The sequence below is a fragment of the Rhinatrema bivittatum genome, chromosome 16, assembly GCF_901001135.1.
Source record: "Rhinatrema bivittatum chromosome 16, aRhiBiv1.1, whole genome shotgun sequence".
Taxonomy (NCBI): domain Eukaryota; kingdom Metazoa; phylum Chordata; class Amphibia; order Gymnophiona; family Rhinatrematidae; genus Rhinatrema; species Rhinatrema bivittatum.
The window spans coordinates 22,001,968-22,021,294 of NC_042630.1; the positions used below are offsets into that span (position 1 = coordinate 22,001,968).

Genomic DNA, 19,327 nt, shown 5'->3' on the forward strand with positions numbered 1-19,327 from the left:
AATAGGGAGAAAAAGAAACAAGAAACATATTTAAAAGAAAAAGGCAATACATGTTATAAGGTCGCATTACAATTACGAACACCACATATTAGAAAGTCAAAGTACTGGAGTTATTTTTTTGATTTAAAAAAAAAAAAAAAAAAAAAGTGTAATTGGTCTGGAGAAAAAAATTGATACCTAACTCCAGCATATGTAACTGTACACTTGCAGGGATATCTAAGCAAAAATGTAGCCCCCAAAGCCAAAACTTCCTAATGCAAAGCAAGAAACAACTTTCTTCTCTCCTGGATAGATCTTACAACATTTGGGTACATCCAAATCCTCTAACCATAGAACAGTGACCATGCTTCACAAAAATAAAGCTTCAAAATCATATTTAAATCCTGTTTGAACACAAAAGTAACCAGAAGAATCTCTCTTTCTTCCAGTTCCATAGTGGAACTTTCTAGCATGGCAGAGACATCTAAGGGATCAAATGAAATCAAAGACCCTGATGAGGATGCAGTAGAAGTTCTAATTCTTCTCTGAGATGATAAAAAATAAACTTTATCAATAGGATGGCAAACCTCAGATGATAGACACAAATGGGTAAATATTCAGTTGCTAAGCAGCTAATTAAGTTAGCCGGATACTTGCTGAATATACATGGATAAGTTAAAGTTAGCCGGATGCGTGGTATCCAGCTAACTTTAGACCTGCCCTCTTGCACATATAGAGTTAGTCAGTTGAGTTAGCAGGTTAACTTAACTAGCTAACTCCGCTCCTCCCCAGAATGCCTACCTCCCGCCCCAGGAACGCCCCCCTATTTACCTAGCTAAATTCTAGCTGGCTAATTCGTTATCGGGCTAGAATTTAGCTGGATAAGCCTTTTAAATATGTGGCTCAGCCATTTAGAAGAATAACTTTCCTGTCTAAAGGGCTTTTGATTATGCACCCTGAAATTTCAATGAAATTTTTTTTTTTAAAGAATTTGCAGAAATTGCAGGGATTTTTTGAAAAGACAAAAATTGCAGATTCAGATGCCTGGCATAGTTCTCAAGCTGTTCAATTTTTCTATGAACCAGATTTTTTATCTTGAATCAAGGAGGCACTGACATTCTGGATATGTCGCACTTTATTCTCCATTAAATCCACCTTATTCTCCAGTTCTTGGAATTTCTAAGATTGAAAATTTTAACTAAGAGATGCATATCAGCAGCATAATTCCATATAGCACTGTCTACCCGCACCAATGCTGGCCACAGTGAGTCCAGAGAGACTCAAAGGATCCAGAGGCTTAATCAGGAGTCCAGGAGTGTTGTCTCCAAATCGGATGATTTGCGATACACTGTCTCCTGGCAGCGATTCCTCCATTCCTGCAGGGCTGATGGAAACAAGCCGCGACAACTCTTCCCCAGCAGTGGCCCCTCCCGTCAGAAGAACAGTCAAGTCATTGATCTGCAACTGCATCAATAGTCACACTGATGGGGATTCCCGGCTACCTCAAAGGCAGGCATTCGGAGGGATTCAAGGAAACATCTAGCGAGTCTGGCGCTCCCCTCCACTGAGCCCACAACAGAACTCTCACCCGCTGCTTCAGACAACTGGCTCAGGATGGGATCAAGTGTGCATTGATTGGGTAAGACCAGAGGGGAATTGCCTCAGTCTTCCTTTCCGCATTAGAAAACCAGGAAATTAAGATACAAGAAAACCAGGGAACACAGCGAGAGCTCAACATGCTGTTATCTTAACTCAGATGTTATCATTCTAAACTCCAGAAAGAACTTTATGTCCTCCTTCATACCCGGACTCATGTACTATGGAAAGGTTACATTGAATTTACTATTAAAAAAAATTGTAATCCAAATTAAACAAATCGTTTGTTTTGAAAACCTAGAATATAAATAAATTAAATTAATCAAGGGTCACTCCCTTGTGCAAGAACGGTAGCAGAGGGGAGAGGAGCGAGACACAGAGGAAGGCACTTATAAAGGGATATACAGGTATTACCTGTGTCACTTCATCCCGGGAGTTCCACTTCACAGAGAGAAGCAGTTTGGGCAATGTTTCAGGAATGTTAACGCAGTAATGCCTGAAACAGGAACAGCCCAGGAGTAAGACTCTGCACACGTCCGCACAGACTTCATGGCATGCAGTGGGCGAGGCCATACCTTCACCAGTTATTTATTTATTTATTTATAACTTTTTTTTATACCGAAGTTCAAATAACAAAGTTAATTATCAATCCGGTTTACATTACAACCAAAAAACAGACAGTAACAAAAGTTGTCTTACATAGAACAATGGAGGAGATAACTTGGGAGCAACTTAAACAAGGGGAGATGTAATGTGTCAACTGAAAGAACTGGAGGGATGAGGGGTTATTACAGTTTTAATAGGGGATCAGATGAAAAAAATAGCAAGCTAAGAAGAAGATGAACTTAGAACCTAATCTTGGGATGAGAGGATCCGAGGGGTAGTAGTGAATGGCGAGTGGTTATGGGAAAGCTTGTCTGAACAGTAGAGTCTTAAGTCTCTTCTTGAAAGTGAGTGGGCATTGTTCCAGCCTGAGGTCGGGTCGGAGCAAATTCCACTGTTTGGGACCTGAAGAGCAGATAGCTCTTTTACTTAGGGAGGTTTTGATTGTAGGTACTTAAAGAGTGCCTCTCTGCGCTAATCTAAGAGGACGGGCTGAGGTATGAAGTTGAAGGGGGGCCCTGCATATCTACCTGTGCCTCCAGAGGAAGTCCTTCTCCTGTTCTGTGATCTCTGAGAGAGGATCCCGGTTACAGATGTTTCGTAGCTGTTCGGTCTCATTCTCAATCAGGTTGCTGTCCCGGGCCAGACGGTTACTCTGCAGGGTGAGAAGGCAGAGGAATAATGAAGGATGCAAGTTGGGGGAAGTGCTATACTGACTGGAGGTGCTGTCTTTCCAGCATTAGAGACTGCAGGGCAGTACCAGAGAAGGGGCGGTACTGCTGGAGACGTTGACCTTCCACTGCTGGGCTGTACGGCTGGATGCACTGTCCCTTCCAGCACTAACATTGCAAGATAGTATTGGGGGAGATGCTGTCTTACCAGCACTGACATTACAGAGCAGTATTAGGCAGGACTGTCGCCGGGCTACCTGGCACTTCAGGTGGTCAGTAAGAGGGGCCCCCTTTGATGACACAACCAACCTTTGATGATGAGGTCCTCATCTGAAGATGTGAGTTCACAGTGCTGACTCCACAGGAACTTGCTTCTGCTGCCACTACAATAACAATAGCAGCATGGTGCGCCCTAATTCTGGTGCCCTGGACAGCCACTCATGAGAGGCTGCACTGAGGTGTTGCACTGCCAGAGGCATTACCTTTCCCAGTGCTGATAATACAGAACAGTATTAGGGGGTGGAGCTGCAATGCTGGAGATGTCCTTTCAGTGCAAACACTAGAGGGCAGCACTAGGTGGAGGAGTCACATTGCTACAGACCCTACCCCATGCCTCCTTACCAGCCCCACTAGGCAGTAGTTGAGTCCCAGCTCTCGAGACATACTCCAGTTGGCATGCTCCTCAATTTGCGGTGTGTCAGGAAACTTCACGGCATGTGTGAACCAACTAAACTCCAACTCCAGGCAGGGAGTCTCCTGAGGAGACCAAAGGACACACAGACACACTATTACTGAACTTCACAATGCTCTGTCTAGTCCTGATTTTACCCCAGTGCATCTATGGATTTTGTAGTCCTGCTTCTCTTAGTCATCCAGGAACTACAAGTCCCATAATGCAATGGGAGGGATTAAACCTTGACTGGTTCAATCGATCCTCGGTCACATGGAGTTAAAGGTGAATTTTAAGACCTGCGTAAGGGAGTACATATATGTGTGTTTGCCAGCTCATGTACATGTGCGGCGATTTTATAACATAAGTGTGTATATGTGTGCATGATATAAAAGCTATACGCGCGTACATGTTCGCACAATTTTACAATGACGCACGCTTCTGCGTGCAAATACCGCCTTGCTTGCATAAGTGGATGGGAGGTGGGGATTTTAGTAGATATGCACACTGACACAATTACCTGTTTCCCCTGTTTGTTCCCAGTTCGCCCTAGTAAAGGAGAGGACTTCCTAAAACCCCTAGCTAACTTGCCTTCCTTTTACCCTGTTAGTCCCAACCCTTAAAACCCCACTGACTAGCCTAGCTTTTTTTGTTTCATGACTTACACGGCGTCCATAGCAGAAGAAAAGTTACAGGGATAGGGACCCTGGCGTGCGCTGGTATGTATACATATGCGCTGGTTTCGTTCACATTTCCTGGAATGCCCATTCCATGCCCCACCCTTTTATGAAAAAACTTTACTTCCATTCCAGGAGATACGCGTGCTTAGTCGATATATGCACATATCTCCTGGCTTTGGCGTGCATAGGGCTTTTAAAATTCACTCGTTATTGAGTAGCTCTGTGTTAACACTGCCTTCTCCTTCAGGAAAAGTGACTTAACACCCCAAATGCCATTTTTCATTCCTTCCTATCTCCTCATGACCCAAAGGCCAGAAAGACACATGGTCACCTCCTGCTGGCACCTTACTAACTGCCCATTCCTGTACCCACCTTGTTGGGATTTGATCCGCCCACCCCAATGGGGTTCAGTAGGTCTTCTAGCCCATGGGGCACCGGCCACAAGTTCAGTGCCATCTTGCCAGCCACCAATGTGTCCTTGTAGTCGAAAAGGTTAATGTTGCCCCAGGCCAAGGGGCAGTGCTCCTAATAAAATTGGAAGTCAAAAATATTTAACACAAAAATGGTGGACACGTGGAACAGCCTCCCAAGAGAGATGGTGGAGGCAAAAATAATAAGAGAATTAAAAAAATCCTAGGACAAGCACAGAGAATCCTCAGTTACGAAGAAATGAAGAGAAAGCCAGAAGTCAACTGGGTTCTGCATGTAAATATAATATACATGTTGTAAGTGATATTTTTACCTCATAAGATTGTACTTTAAATGTTCTTGTTCATGTAAAATCTATATCATAAATGCATCATTTTTAATTGAATGTGGGGAGGGTGTGACCAGGGGATGGCGGCAGGCTGTAAGTTTCACCTAGTATATCTAATACCCTTGCACCAGCCCTAGCTGGATAGGAAGGAGAGCAGCAGGCAAAACTAAAAGGAGATATTGTAAAGGACAACTCACTTTTGTTACAAAAGTAAACAAAGACATTAGAAAAAGAGGTTGCTATAGTTTTCTAAAGAAATAGGCAAAAAGGTAAGAAAACAAAGGTTACAGTTCCTAAACTAGAAGAGATTGCAGAAAAAGGAAGGTGGGGACATTATCTGGAAAGCTATGAGAAGCTCATAGTTCTCATAGTAAATTTCAGCAGACAAAGTCCCAAATGGTCTGCCCAGCAAGTTGGTTTTTTTGGGGTTTTTTTTTAAGGGTAGTAACTGTTACTCTGTGCAGGTTACCCGCATGCCTTCTGTTAGGCGTTGTAACTGCCACTCTGTGCAGAAAATTTGTTAAGTGAGCCAGGGCCAGTAAAAGCACCAGGTAGACTAAATGACCACATAGATTGCCTCAGGTTTGGGGCAATCTATGTGGTCTTCCAGTGGCCTTCCAATGGCCTTCCAATGGCCCTGCTCAGAAGTGGAAGCAACATTCCAGATTCTTCATGGTGGCAGGATCATGGTGACTGGGCCTCCTCCTTCCCACCTGCTGGGACCAGAAGAGGAAGTGTGCTGTAAGCTTGCGTAGGCAGCTAGGAGGAGGCACAATTATGCCATAGGGAGCAGGAAGCATGGACCCAGCAAAACCTTAAGAAAGTAGTAGGAGGCCGTAGCATAGCAGCATTTGCTGGGCACTCCCAGCCAAAGAGAGGAGCAGAAGCAGCAGCAATGAGGTAGAAGATAGGAGCAGTGCCTATATCAGAAATGGGAGAGAGAGAGGAGGTGCTGCAGGGACAGATTTAGGGTTTTGCAACCCCTAGGCATTTTTGGTGTTTTTAACCCTCCATCTCCAGATAGGAGAATAGTAGAAAGCTGTTCTCTACTGAATGAGATTAAACAAAGCTGTAAGGCAGTAAATCTTAGCTAGCCTGCTGCCCCTAAACTTTTGCTGCCCTAGGGTGTTATAGGCTATCCCTCACCTTGGAAATGGTGGAATAGGCATAGCTGCGTTATTGGGGGCATTTCTTTCTTCCTCATGCTAACACAGGTGTGCTGAGTTCCTCCCCAGGCCAGGGCTGTAAACATCTTTATCTTAATGGAGTGTACTTCCTTCTCATCCTAATATGGCTACACTTCGCTTCTTCCCAAGTTGTGGGATGTAGGCTGCTTTGTGTTATGGAGAGGTAGTGGGGGAGAGGGGTTGTCTTCCTCATTCTCCATGGACAAGCAGGATGAACAGAACCACTTGTGGGTAAGGTCACTGCATGGTACATGGTAATGGTAATGATAATCTTTATTTTGTTTATACCGATTTTCAATAAAATTCCAAACGGTTTCTAATCAAGAACAATATTACATCTATTTGAAAAATTATAAAAAACCCCATCAAAACAGGCAAAGTAAAACAAACAGTCGTTCAGTCTATCTATTAATACAAATTAAAATTATATCCTTTTCTATCTGAACCAAGTACTACTCCGCCCAGCAAAACAGCTCTTGAACCTCCAGGGCCACCCCGCCTCTTGGTGCCGCCCTGTCGATTGATATAAGCCACTGTCGTCGCATTGGTCTGACAGAACCCAGACTGAGTGACCTTGAACCAGAGGTAGGAAAGTGAGTAGCGCCAACCGCACTGCCATGATCAACTGATTGATAGGCCACGAGGCTTCTTCCGAAGACGAAGTGCCCTGGGCTTTCTGTCGTTTGCACACCGCCCCCCCATCCAGAGAGACTGGCATCAGTATTAAGAACCACCCAATTCGGAACCTCCAGATCGACACCATGCTGTAGATTGGACAACTGTAGCCACCAAGAGAGGCTGCCCCTGGTCAGAGCATCCAGAAAGACAGGTCAATGAAAGGCCTCTGACAACAGATTCCACTTCTCCAACAAAGCTCTTTGAAGTGGCCTCATATGCGCGAAGGCCCATGGCACTAGCTCCAGCATGGAAGCCATCGAACCCAGTACCTGCAAAATATCCCAGGCTCAGGATACCCTCAAAACCAACAAGCGCTGAACCTATAGTTGAGGGTCTGAGATGGGACCAGATGGCTCTTTGCCAGATTGACCACCCAGCCGAGAGACTCCAGTAAGCGAATTATCTTCTGCACCGCGACTGGGCACCCGTCTACCAACTTTTCTCTGATGAGCCAATCGTTGAGATAAGGGTGCACCAGCACTCCTTTGTGCCAAAGAGCCACCGCCACCAGCAGCATAACCCTTGGTGAATGTGTGGGGAGCTGTGGTCAGCCCGAAGGGAAGAGCCTGAAACTGGAAATGCTGACCCAGCACTGCAATCTCAGGAAGTGCTGGTGATCCTGATGAATGGGAATATGAAGATACGCCTCCGTCAGATCCAGGGAAGCCAGAAACTCTCGGTTGCACACCACCGCAATTACCGAACGTAAAGTCTCCATGCGAAACCTTGGGACCTTCAATGTAGCATTTACCCGCTTCAGGTTCAGAATGGCATGAAAAGTGCCTTCCTTCTTTGGCACCTCAAAATAAATCGCGTATTGACCCTTTCCCCGTTCACCCAGGGGGACTGGGATTATGGCACCTAAGTTGCGCCACCTGTTCAAAGTCCCCGGAACTGAGCGATGCTTTTCTGAAAATCTGCAGGGGGAGACTAGAAACAGGTTGCGGATGGGGCGCGCAAACTCTAACGTGTAACCAATTCTTACTACACGGAGGACCCACTGATCCTGAGTAATCTTGATCCATTCCCCATAAAACCATGCTAGGCGACCCCCTATACAGGGAATGGCGGAGTGGAATGGCCTCACCTCATTGGGAGGGTTTAGCCCCTGTAGCTCCCCCACCTGTGGAAGCTCTGAAAGGCCTACACCCTCCCCGAAAGGACTAACTCCAAGCCAAGTCTCACCTCGAGATGGAAACTGTTTCTGCGACACTGTGGCCCCTCTTGAATGGCAAGACCGTCCTGAAAATATGCGGGAACCTGAAAGGCCTGCTTACTACCTTGGTGATTACTACCCTTACTCAAAAAAAATCCCTTGCACGGTTAATGCAACCGCAAAATTGCTCTCTGCTTCAACGGCAAAGGGAAATGTGGAAAAGAGGATTTGCATTCAGTTAACAACCAAAAAGGACTGAACTTCACAATCTGGGTAAATAAATAAAAGTGGGGGTAGCTTGCTTATTACGGTGGTTACTACCCTAACCCAATTAAGTCTGATACATCACTTGAATGCATCACAGCGTTGCTCTCTGCTTCTACAGTAGGGGGTAATGTGGAAAAGAGGATTAGCATTCAGACAACAACCAACAAGGACTAAACTTCATAATCTGGATAAACAAATAAGCGTGGGGGAAGCTTGCTTATTACAGTGGTTACTATCCTAAACCAATTAAGCCTGATACATCAATTTGAATACATATACAGTGCTGCTCTCTGCTTCTACGGCGGGGGGAGGGAAGTAGAAAACAGGATTTACACTCAGGCAACAACCAACAAGGACTGAACTTCACAATCTGTGTAAACAATCGTGGGGGTAGCTGCTTATTATGGCGATTATACCCTAAACCAATTAAGCCTGATACATCACTTTGAAAGCATATACAGCATTGCTATCTGCTTCAATGGTAGGGGGAAGTGAGGAAAACAGGATTTGCATTCAGACATCATCCAACAAGGCATCGATCTGTGCAGTCTGGGTGAACAAGCATCGGGGCAGCTTGCTTGATGCGGTGGTTACAACCCTTAACCATAAGCCTTATGCTCACCTTTGATGCAACTCTAACATTACTCTCTGCATCAATGACAGGATATGACAGGAAATTTGAATCAAACAGTTACCAACCAGAGCCCTGAAGTTGGTGATTGGTGAAACAGATAAGAATGGGAAAATAAGAGTCGAAGCTTGCTGGGCAGACTAGATGGGATGATTGGTCTTTTTCTGCCGCCATTTCTATGGTAACTTGTGCACCTTTGTCTCACCCAGCTGCTTCATCAGCTGTTCTAAGTCCTCTCCAAACAAGAGGCGCCCTTTAAAGGGTAACGACCCTAACTGAGACTTAGAAGATACCTCCACTGACCAATTATGGAGCCTCAGTAAATGCCTGGCCGCCACTGCAGAACCCATAATCCAAGACAAAGAATGGACCAAATCATAGAGAGCATCTGCTACATACGCAATGGACATCTCCATGCGATCCATGTTAGGTGCCTCGGCACCTGGCTGTACCTGTGTGTCCTGAAATCGTTGTACCCAGCACAAACAAGTGCTCTGCATAAAACTGGAGCAAATGGCAGCCCTCAGTCCCAATGCAGACACCTCAAAAATCCATTTGAGATGAAGCTCTAACTTTCGATCCTGAACATCCTTGAGGGCCACTGCACCGGCAACTGGTATAGTGGTTTTCTTAGTCATTGCCAATACCGCTGCATCCACCTTTGGAAGCGAAAAAAGCTCTAAAGTTTGCTCAGGTAAGGGATAAAGCTTTGACATCACTCTTCCTAACCTTAAACTGGAGTCTGGGGTATTCCATTCCCGCTCCACCAATTGCTTCACAGACCTGTGATAGGGGAACGCTGTCAGAGGAGCCCTAAGGCCATCGAGCACCGGATCCGCCCCATCCATGTCTGGATCCTCCTGAGGGGCCTTCAATCCCAGGTCCTCAAGAACCAGAGGGTTTAAAGGAGCCAACTCATCCCTCCGAAACAAATGGAGGATTTTGGGGTAATCCCCTTTTGGAACCGGAGGGGCCCCCAGATCATCCCCCTGATCATCGCCGAGCACTCCCGAGATTGCCGCTGTATCCTTGGGGGGTTCCGGTGATCTCACCGAATCATCTGAGTGGTCTGCCATCCCCCCCCAAACGCAACAAGTGCTGGTAGTATATTTTAATATGGTTTCATCTTAGTATAATTATGCATTTCATTGAATTTTAAAGTCTATTCATATTGTTGAAGCTGATGTTGTTTTTGATTTTAGTATCATTTGTTTAGCTATATTTTCTGATTGTGATTTTAATTTTTAAGTTTATTTATTGTTAATCGATATGATGGAACCCCGAAATGTCGGTATATAAAAATAATAAACTGTAAACTATAAACCCCCCAAGGGCATGATGTTCCATGACTGACTGGACCTGCCGCAGTTCCAGAAGGCATGGGGCACGGACGCCAGGATGCCAGGCCTAGCTGCTGGTATCCCAAACCTTCCTGCTGAGCCAGATAGGCCTGGTGAAGCAGTAGGATAAAATCTGGGGGGAAAGCATGCAGAGCCGCAGGCAAGGAAGAGGCCCAATCCCTCATGGGCCCTGGAGCCCGCACATCCTGCCCAATTGACCTCACTGTGTTCCCCTGCCCTTCAAAGGGACCCGGGTGGACAGGAGAAAGCCACGGAGGGAGATCCCCCTTCCCCTTCAGAACATGGTGGCACAAACTGGGGTCTAAAATGGGGTCTAAAATGGCCTCTGATCTTGCTACAAGGGAGCCAGCAGGCCCGACGCGACTGGCGGTCGCCGCGGGGCATTCGGTTTTTCTGAGCTTCGCAGCCATCCGGAGGAGGGTCCTTCCCCTCCCCCCCCCCCCCGAAATTCACTCAGAACAAAGACCATCCTGGCTGAAACATGCTGGAGCCGCACCACAAGCATGGCACGTCGAGCTGCGAACCATTCCTCCCGGAGGTGGGAGAAGAAAACTCTCCCCACTGAAGGAAAATAAAAAGAAACACCGGAAAAAATGCATGGGAGGGGAAGGGAAAAGGCCCCATAGCCTTATCGCTCAGCTGCTCCTTAAGTGACGACCTTCAGGTTTCAAACTATTTTTTTTTTAAATAATTTTCTCTTTATTGCATTTAAAATGTTTACATACTTTTAGCAAGGAAAACAAAATAGCATTTGTTTTCCTTGCTTTTTTTTTTTTTTTTTATTAAACTTTGCTAAAACAGAAATAGCAGGGCTCTCCTCTCTAAGGCTGAAGGGAGCTGTCCAGCGCAGTTCAGCAGAATAAACCTAGGAGAGGAAGAGGTCCTAAAAAAGAAAAAAGGAGCAGAGGGGAAAAACTCCCCAAAGCTGAAAGCTGCCTAGGCAGCCTCGTGGAAGGGAGGGATCTGGACCACCAGATTTGCACCCCACGGATCACGAAGGATCCCATGTACAAAATGGTCACCAACCTCCAGCTCATCCACCTCGACCAAACAGGGAAAGGGTCCCCTAAGGATCCAAACCCCTGGGAGGAAGGCTCACCGAAAAAGGAAAAAGACCCGAAAAAATGCAGGTTTATGCACCAGGCACCATCTGCTGGAGACAGAGAAATACTGAAGAACTGCAGGTGGCACCAGGGTTTTTCAAGCAGCATCAGTGAAACTTTCTCTGTCTCCATCTGCTAGCAGGGATGAATAAACCCAGGAATCTGGACTGATCCGTGTACATACAGGGAACAGATTTTTAGACATCCCCAATGAATATGCAAGAGATATATTTGCATGCAGTGGATGCAATGCATGCAAATATACCTCATGCATATTCTTTGTCAATATCCTGAAAACCAGACCTGTCTGTGGCACTCCATCACTGGAGGTGTCTACCATCCCTGATCTACAATCTGGCAGCTAAGATTTAATTCATAAAAATACAGAGTCATGAATTTGGGCTACAAAAATCAAGGGACCAGTACAGTATAGCGGGTGAAATTCTTCTACATGCATGAAACAAGAGTGTGATTTGGAAGTGATCATATCTGATGATCTCACAGTGACTAAACAGATGGAAAAGATGACAGCAAATTCCAAAAAGATGCTTAGCTACAGAGGGAGAGGCATGGTCAGCAGAAAAAATATGTGATATTGCCTCTATATAAGCCCCTGGTGAGACCTCATTTAGTAAACTGTATACGGTTCTGGAAACCGCACCATCAAAAGGATATAAACAGGATGAGTCGGTCAAGAGGGTGGCTACTAAAATGGTCAGTGGTCTTTGTTCTAAAGCATATAGGGACAGACAAAGATCTCAACATGTATACCCTAGAGTAAAGGCAAGATGGGGAAACCTTCTTTATACTTTGGGGTGCAAACTAACATTGGCCTGGCCTACTTTCCTTCTCCTTGACCTCTGACCCAAGAGAAGGAGGACCCAAATTGGATGAATGAAGACCCAGGAAGGACCCAAGAAGGGATGAGGGGAAGGAAGGAAGGAGAGAATCTGGGATGGCAGGATGGGGGGAGAAAAGTAGGTTGAGAGGAGAGAGAATCTAGAATTGAGGAAGGAAAGGATCCAGGATCATGGGTGGGGCAGGGGTAGACAACCAGAGGGAGAGAACCTAGGATCCAGTGGGGTAAGGGAGAGGGGAAGAGGACCTATGATTGAGGGGGAATGTCCTGAGCTCCAGCATATCTACTTGGGTGAGTCACTTTATTCCTTAGGTCTCTCTCTGACATCTCACTCTGAGGTCTCATACCTCTTTGGCTCCTTTTCTGCCCTTCACGGAGCAGATAGACAGGCAGAGGCGTGCAGCACGGGGTAGGTCCATGAGGTACATGTCATAGGACAGCCACTCGTTCCACCTGGGGAAGGAAAAATAGATGAGCACAGAAACTGAGAAGATATTGGCAGTTAAGGATGTCTTGGTCTGCTCAGTCTGCCCATTTCTGCCTAGCTACTCATGCTGCTACTCGTGCTCTTCCCTCCCTGACCTCCTTCCCTTTCCGCCCTCATTGCCCCTGACAGTTGTCACCCTCCCTCCTCTTACCTGTAGAACTGTTTCTGTTTGAATTACCTGTCAGGTCAGTGACCTAGTTACCATTATAAGATGCTTGTTATTTACCTTACGCTATAGTAGCGTTATGCTAAGCTGTCTCTTACTCTCTTAATTGTCCTGAATTCTTCACCTTGGTTTTTTTGTAACTTCTTTCTTCTTTGTTAATTGGTTATCCCTGGTTTCGCTGTAAACCGGTACGATAAGATATTTGTGTCTTGAGCATCGGTATATTAAAAGAGTTTAAATAAATAAATAAATAAATAAATAAATAAATTTATGGCCTTCTTCCTCTCTAAACCATTTCTTTGCTTCTGTCTCATGCTTACAAGTACCAACAAAATAATTTGGCAATGATTCAAGAGTCCACAATTCTTAAATGCTGTTCCTAGATATTCCTTTTAATAACTTAATTGGAATATCAATTTAAATTTTACAACTGTATTTCACGGTCCCCCGAAATGGACCTTGTTGCATAAACTGTGTCGGGAGTGACCGCATCTCAGTGGACAGACTTACAGAAACAGCCTAACTTTGTTGGTCCCTCCAGGGGTGATCCGGGAAACTACAGACCGGTTAGCCTGACTTCAGTGCCAGGAAAAATAGTGGAAAGTGTTCTAAACATCAAAATCACAGAACATATAGAAAGACATGGTTTAATGGAACAAAGTCAGCATGGCTTTACCCAAGGCAAGTCTTGCCTCACAAATCTGCTTCACTTTTTTGAAGGAGTTAATAAACATGTGGATAAAGGTGAACCGGTAGATATAGTATACTTGGATTTTCAGAAGGCGTTTGACAAAGTTCCTCATGAGAGGCTTCTAGGAAAAGTAAAAAGTCATGGGATAGGTGGCGATATCCTTTCGTGGATTGCAAACTGGCTAAAAGACAGGAAACAGAGAGTAGGATTAAATGGACAATTTTCTCAGTGGAAGGGAATGGACAGTGGAGTGCCTCAGGGATCTGTATTGGGACCCTTACTTTTCAATATATTTATAAATGATCTGGAAAGAAATACAACAAGTGAGATAATCAAATTTGCAGATGACACAAAATTGTTCAGAGTACTTAAATCACAAGCAGATTGTGATTTATTTATTATTTTTATATACTGACATTTGATCTCAATTGAGATATCACACTGGTTTACATTCAGGTACTGTAGGTATTTCTCTATCCCCAGAGGGCTTACAATCTAAGTTTTTGTGCCTGAGGCAATGGAGGGTAAAGTGACTTGCCCAAGGTCACAAGGAGTGACAGCAGGACTTGAACCTTGGTCTCCTGGCGCATAGCCCACTGCTCTAACCACTAGGCTATTCCTCCTCCCTAATAAATTGCAGGAAGACCTTGTGAGACTGGAAAATTGGGCATCCAAATGGCAGATGAAATTTAATGTGGATAAGTGCAAGGTGATGCATATAGGGAAAAATAACCCATGCTATAATTACACAATGTTGGGTTCCATATTAGGTGCTACAACCCAAGAAAGAGATCTAGGTGTCATACTGGATAACACATTGAAATCGTTGGTTCAGTGTGCTGCGGCAGTCAAAAAAGCAAACAGAATGTTGGGAATTATTAGAAAGGGAATGGTGAATAAAACGGAAAATGTCATAATGCCTCTGTATCGCTCCATGGTGAGACCGCACCTTGAATACTGTGTACAATTCTGGTCGCCGCATCTCAAAAAAGATATAATTGTGATGGAGAAGGTACAGAGAAGGGCTACCAAAATGATAAGGGGAATGGAACAGCTCCCCTATGAGGAAAGACTAAAGAGATTAGGACTTTTCAGCTTGGAGAAGAGACGACTGAGGGGGGATATGATAGAGATGTTTAAAATCATGAGAGGTCTAGAACAGGTAGATATGAATCGGTTATTTACTCTTTCGGATAGTAGAAAGACTAGGGGGCACTCCATGAAGTTAGCATGGGGCACATTTAAAACTAATCGGAGAAAGTTCTTTTTTACTCAACGCACAATTAAACTCTGGAATTTGTTGCCAGAGGATGTGGTTAGTGCAGTTAGTATAGCTGTGTTTAAAAAAGGATTGGATAAGTTCTTGGAGGAGAAGTCCATTACCTGCTATTAAGTTCACTTAGAGAATAGCCACTGCCATTAGCAATGGTAACATGGAATAGACTTAGTTTTTGGGTACTTGCCAGGTTCTTATGGCCTGGATTGGCCACTGTTGGAAACAGGATGCTGGGCTTGATGGACCCTTGGTCTGACCCAGTATGGCATTTTCTTATGACACAGTTTAGGAATCACAGTCCGTGAAGCTGTGGCAAGGCCAAATGGTATGGCACAAAACTGGAAATGCTGTCCGAGGATCATAAATCTGAGGAACATCTGGTGGTCCCATCGAATGGCTATGTGTAGATAGGCCTCTGTTAGGTCAAGGGATGCCAGGTATTCGCCTTTTCTCACCGCTGCTATTACCGAACGGAGCATCTCCATTTGGAATTGAGGTACCTTGAGGGCTACACATTGACCTTCTTTAAATCCAGGATGGGTCGAAAAGTTCCTTCTTTCTTGGGGACGACAAAATAAATGGAATAACATCCTTTCCTCCGCTCTGCCGGAGGAACCGGTACGATAGCCCCTAGACATTGGAGGCGCGCCAGGCTCTGGCGAACGGCCAACTCCTTTGCTGGGGAACCGCAAGGGGACACCAGATAAAGGCTCCAGATCGGACGAGCAAATTCTAACATGCAGCCGTGTTCTATCACACTGAGAACCCACCAGTCCGACATGATATGGGCCCACTCCTGGAGAAAGAGAGACAGCTGCCCCCTATCATGGGATCCACGAAGTGGGCCGGCCTCACCTCATTGTGAGAACTTGCCCCCCACGGTGCTCTGTCCAGCTCCATCCCAGGAAGCGTGCCAGCCACGTTAGGCAGGGAACCATGACTGGAACCTCGCCGAGGCTTGCCTGTTCCCGCATTCTGAGCCCTGCTCTAACGAAAGCGCCTCTGCCGCCAAAACGAGAGCGGGTGGAGGAAAACGCTTTCTGGTCACTTGGTCTGTCCTCCGGCAGCTTGTGGACTTTATTTTCGCCCAAATTCTTGATCAACTGCTCCAGGTCATCCCCAAACAGGGCCTGCCCTTAAAGGGAAGAGCCCCCAACTGAGACTTGGAAGATACATCCGCAGACCAATTCTGCAGCCATAGGAGTCTCCAGGTTGACACTGCAGAGACCATGGTTCGTGAGGACGTGCGAAGGAGGTCATAGAGGGCATCCAACCCATACACGACCACAGCCTCCAATCGCTCTGCTTGCTTCGCCTCCGCTGGCACAAGATCTTTGGCACTCTGCAACTGCTGAACCCAGCACAAGCCCGCCCAGAGCATATAGCTGCTGTAAACCGCAGCACGAATACCCAGGGCAGAAACCTCAAAAATTCTATTGAGGTAGCCCTCCAATTTGCAATCCTGCAAATCCTTCAGTGCCACAGTTCCCGCTACAGGAACAGTGGTCCTCTTGGTAACCACGGAGACGGATGCATCCACTTTAGGACTCCGCAGCAGCTCCAACACATCCTCAGGCAAGAGATGCAACTTGTCCATAGCCCAGCTAAACTTAAGGCCTGTTTCTGGGTAATTCCACTCCCGGAGTATCATCTGCCTTAGCATATCATGCAGAAGAAAAGTTCACTCAGGGCCACAAAATCCTGCTAAGACAGGATCCACCGTGACCGGACCTGGATCGGCGGAAGCATCCGTGATGTCCAGTTCGGCCAAGACGTGGGTAATTGCCAGTTTGTCCTTCTGAAACAAGCGGACCACCTTAGGGTCAACACCCTCCACTGGAGGGACCTGGTCCGCCATGGCGCCAATGTCCGGGTCGTCCAAGGGAGGGATGGGAGCCACCGGCCCTTCCCCCTGGTCTGAATCGTCGGAAGGGGGCTCCCAGGCTGCATCCCACGGCTTGCAGTCGACGGATCCGCAAGATCCCTTCTAGGGATCTTGCATGGTGGGCCGATAGGCCCCTGAGGAGGAACGGGACCCCTCTTGTCTCCCCCACTGGCCAGGAAGGCCTGATGCATTAATAAAATAAACTGTGGGGAAAATATTGTGGGCCCAGCCGAATTATCCTCTAGAGGGTCAGGAACATCATCAGAAAAGCCTCCCCCCCCGGCTCGAATCGGCTGGGGAGAGTGCCGGAGGGAGATCCCCTCCCCCAATGCCCTGTTCTCAGCGCCCAAAATGGCCGCCGTTCCCGCACTGAGCGGGAATGGGTCACTCGGGGACTCTAAAGCAGCGAGCAGGCTCCCGGCACTGCGCTGCTGCGATTCTGCCTTCACAGCCTCGCTGGAGCTGTCCTCCCCACCAGGGAGGCACCAGCAATAGACCACTGAGGAGGCTCGGCTGGAGAGCAGATTGCCGCAGCTAGAACAGCGGCCCGTTCGCGGCATGCTAAGAGAAAGAAAAAAATGCCGCGAGGCAGCTGCCGGCCGGCCCGGGAGAGAAATTAATAACACTAAAAATAAACCTGAGCTCCCCGCTTCTGATAATCTCCTCTCCTACCTGCTGCCGAGGGGAAGCCCCAGTAAGGGACTCCCCGCACCGCTCTTCCTGCTTCTCTACTTTAATTTTTTTTCAAACTTTAACAAAACAAAAAACCAACTATTTCCTGAAGAGTCCGGTAGAGGCAGCGGTAGAGGAGAGAAGGAAGGGGGAGGGAGCTGGACCACCAGCTATCACCACGCCAGGCGATATTTATTTATTTATTTATTTAAAAGCTTTTATATACCGAAGATCATGTACAAGTACATATCGCTTCGGTTTACATAGAACCAGAATTAGAAATACCATGGGCATGGTGTACATGGAACAATAAACATTAAAACAAATAATACAAATATAAATTATATAATAATAGTAATAGTAATAATGTTAGTAATAATAATAATAATAATATTAAAATAAAATCAATAAACTGTGAGTATGCAACAAACAGGGTAGATATTGAGTATGTGGTGCATTGAAGAATTATGCATGGAGAACATTAAATGTATGTTAAGTTAAGGTAGCGTCTAACTTTATTTTTAGCTTGGGAAACTTTAGGTGAAGGCCTCCGTGAATAGCCAAGTCTTCAACTTTTTCTTGAAAGTCCGTAAGCAAGGTTCAAGGCGAAGGTCCGATGGTAGATTGTTCCAGTGAGTAGGTCCAGCTATTGAGAAGGCGTGTTTTTTCATTGGGGCCTTGGTCGGGGGTACATAAAGGGTACCTTGGTACGTTGTTCTAATAGGTCTGGATGCTGAGTGAAATCGGAGAGGGCAGTTTAATTCGAGTGTAGATTGTGAGTGGATGGTTTTGTGTATTATGGTTAACACTTTGTATAGAATGCTAGATATGAGGACAAAGATCGGGGTTCCCAAACCCTCCTCGTCCAAAACGCCTACGACCAGGGGGGGTGGTCCCACCAGGACCTTTCAACCCCCTGGGAGTCTCCAAGAGAAGATTAAATCCCTTTTTTTATTTTTTTTGCTTGGATCAGAACCACAGGTTTTGCACCACCTCCATCTGCTGGAGACAGAGAAATACTGGGGAGCAGCAGGTGGCTCAGCAGGTTAAGAGAGAGCGCTCTCAAAGTTTTTCTCTGTCTCCATCTGCTGGAAGGGGCGGAGCCATATATGACCCTGTGCCAGTCACAGCCCCCCTCAGTCTTACTCTGTCTCCAGTAGATGGTGCAGGTGCAGTCACAGCCCCTGCCTGCCCTGAGCCTGATTTTGGTAGTCAGTCAGGTTTGATTGTTTTGGTATTTAGTTTAAATTGGTAGTTTTTGTTACAAGGTTAAGTGCTGTCTGCCCTGCCTCCCAGGGGGGTTGTCAGGTTCTGAGGGGACCATCCCTCCCTGGTAGAGGCCGCGGCATAGCTCACAGCCTGGATAGGGAACTTGTTTAGAGTCCGAGGGCTAGCGTATTTTTTTTTTTAGAGAGATAGGCAGGATTCCTAGTCTTACTGTTTCTCTCTTGTTGCTGTTTCAATTAAGTTTGTAAAAAAAAAAAAAAAAAAAGAGTGTTAGTTTCTTTTTCTCTCAGGGAGAAGAAACGGTCAGAGCTCCCAGAAGGCTGTCAGGCCCTGAGAGGGCCATCCCTTCTGGTAGAGCAGATTGCTGGGGCTAGGGGTTGAGGACCCCACTTCAGAGCCCAGCCGGGGTGATACCGGGGAGCCCGGCTCACTCACCCCAAATCGGACCGTTCCAGCACCCGTCGGGGGACAGCTCCGGTGAGTTTAAAAAAAAAAAAAAAAAAGGATACAGCTTTGTTTTTTCTCACTCGCGGCGGCGATTCTCCGGCTCTGTTTCTATTTTCTTCCCCTCCCCTCTATCCCTCGCGGCCGGCGTTCTTTTTTTTTCGCGGTTCTTTTTTCCTCAGCGTTGGCTAGGCCGGCATGCCTCGTGGCGCGGCCTGCACAGCCTGCGGGTCCGGGTGCGCGCGCCTCTCCCAGGATGGCCTGTGTTCTGCTTGCCTCCT

At 46.3% G+C, this 19,327-nt stretch overlaps 1 protein-coding gene across 10 annotated transcripts in view; it reads right to left on the minus strand.

Annotated features, from left to right (window-relative positions):
• LOC115077965 (phosphatidylinositol 4,5-bisphosphate 3-kinase catalytic subunit alpha isoform-like) overlaps positions 1–19,327 on the minus strand; it is a 96,668-nt gene that overhangs the window by 53,450 nt on the left and 23,891 nt on the right. For 8 of the 10 annotated variants that reach the window (XR_003853011.1, XR_003853012.1, XM_029580441.1 and 5 more), the window contains 5 exons: positions 12,546–12,651; positions 4,572–4,724; positions 3,471–3,605; positions 2,709–2,833; positions 1,990–2,071 (listed from right to left, as the gene is read on the minus strand). Coding sequence is in view for 8 of the 10 variants with exons in the window: in XM_029580441.1 (XP_029436301.1) it covers positions 1,990–2,071; positions 2,709–2,833; positions 3,471–3,605; positions 4,572–4,724; positions 12,546–12,651 (601 nt within the window). In the remaining 2 variants the exon portion in view is untranslated. The remainder of the gene's footprint in view (positions 1–1,989; positions 2,072–2,708; positions 2,834–3,470; positions 3,606–4,571; positions 4,725–12,545; positions 12,652–19,327) is intronic. The other 2 variants (XM_029580440.1, XM_029580442.1) reach the window with 2 other exon arrangements.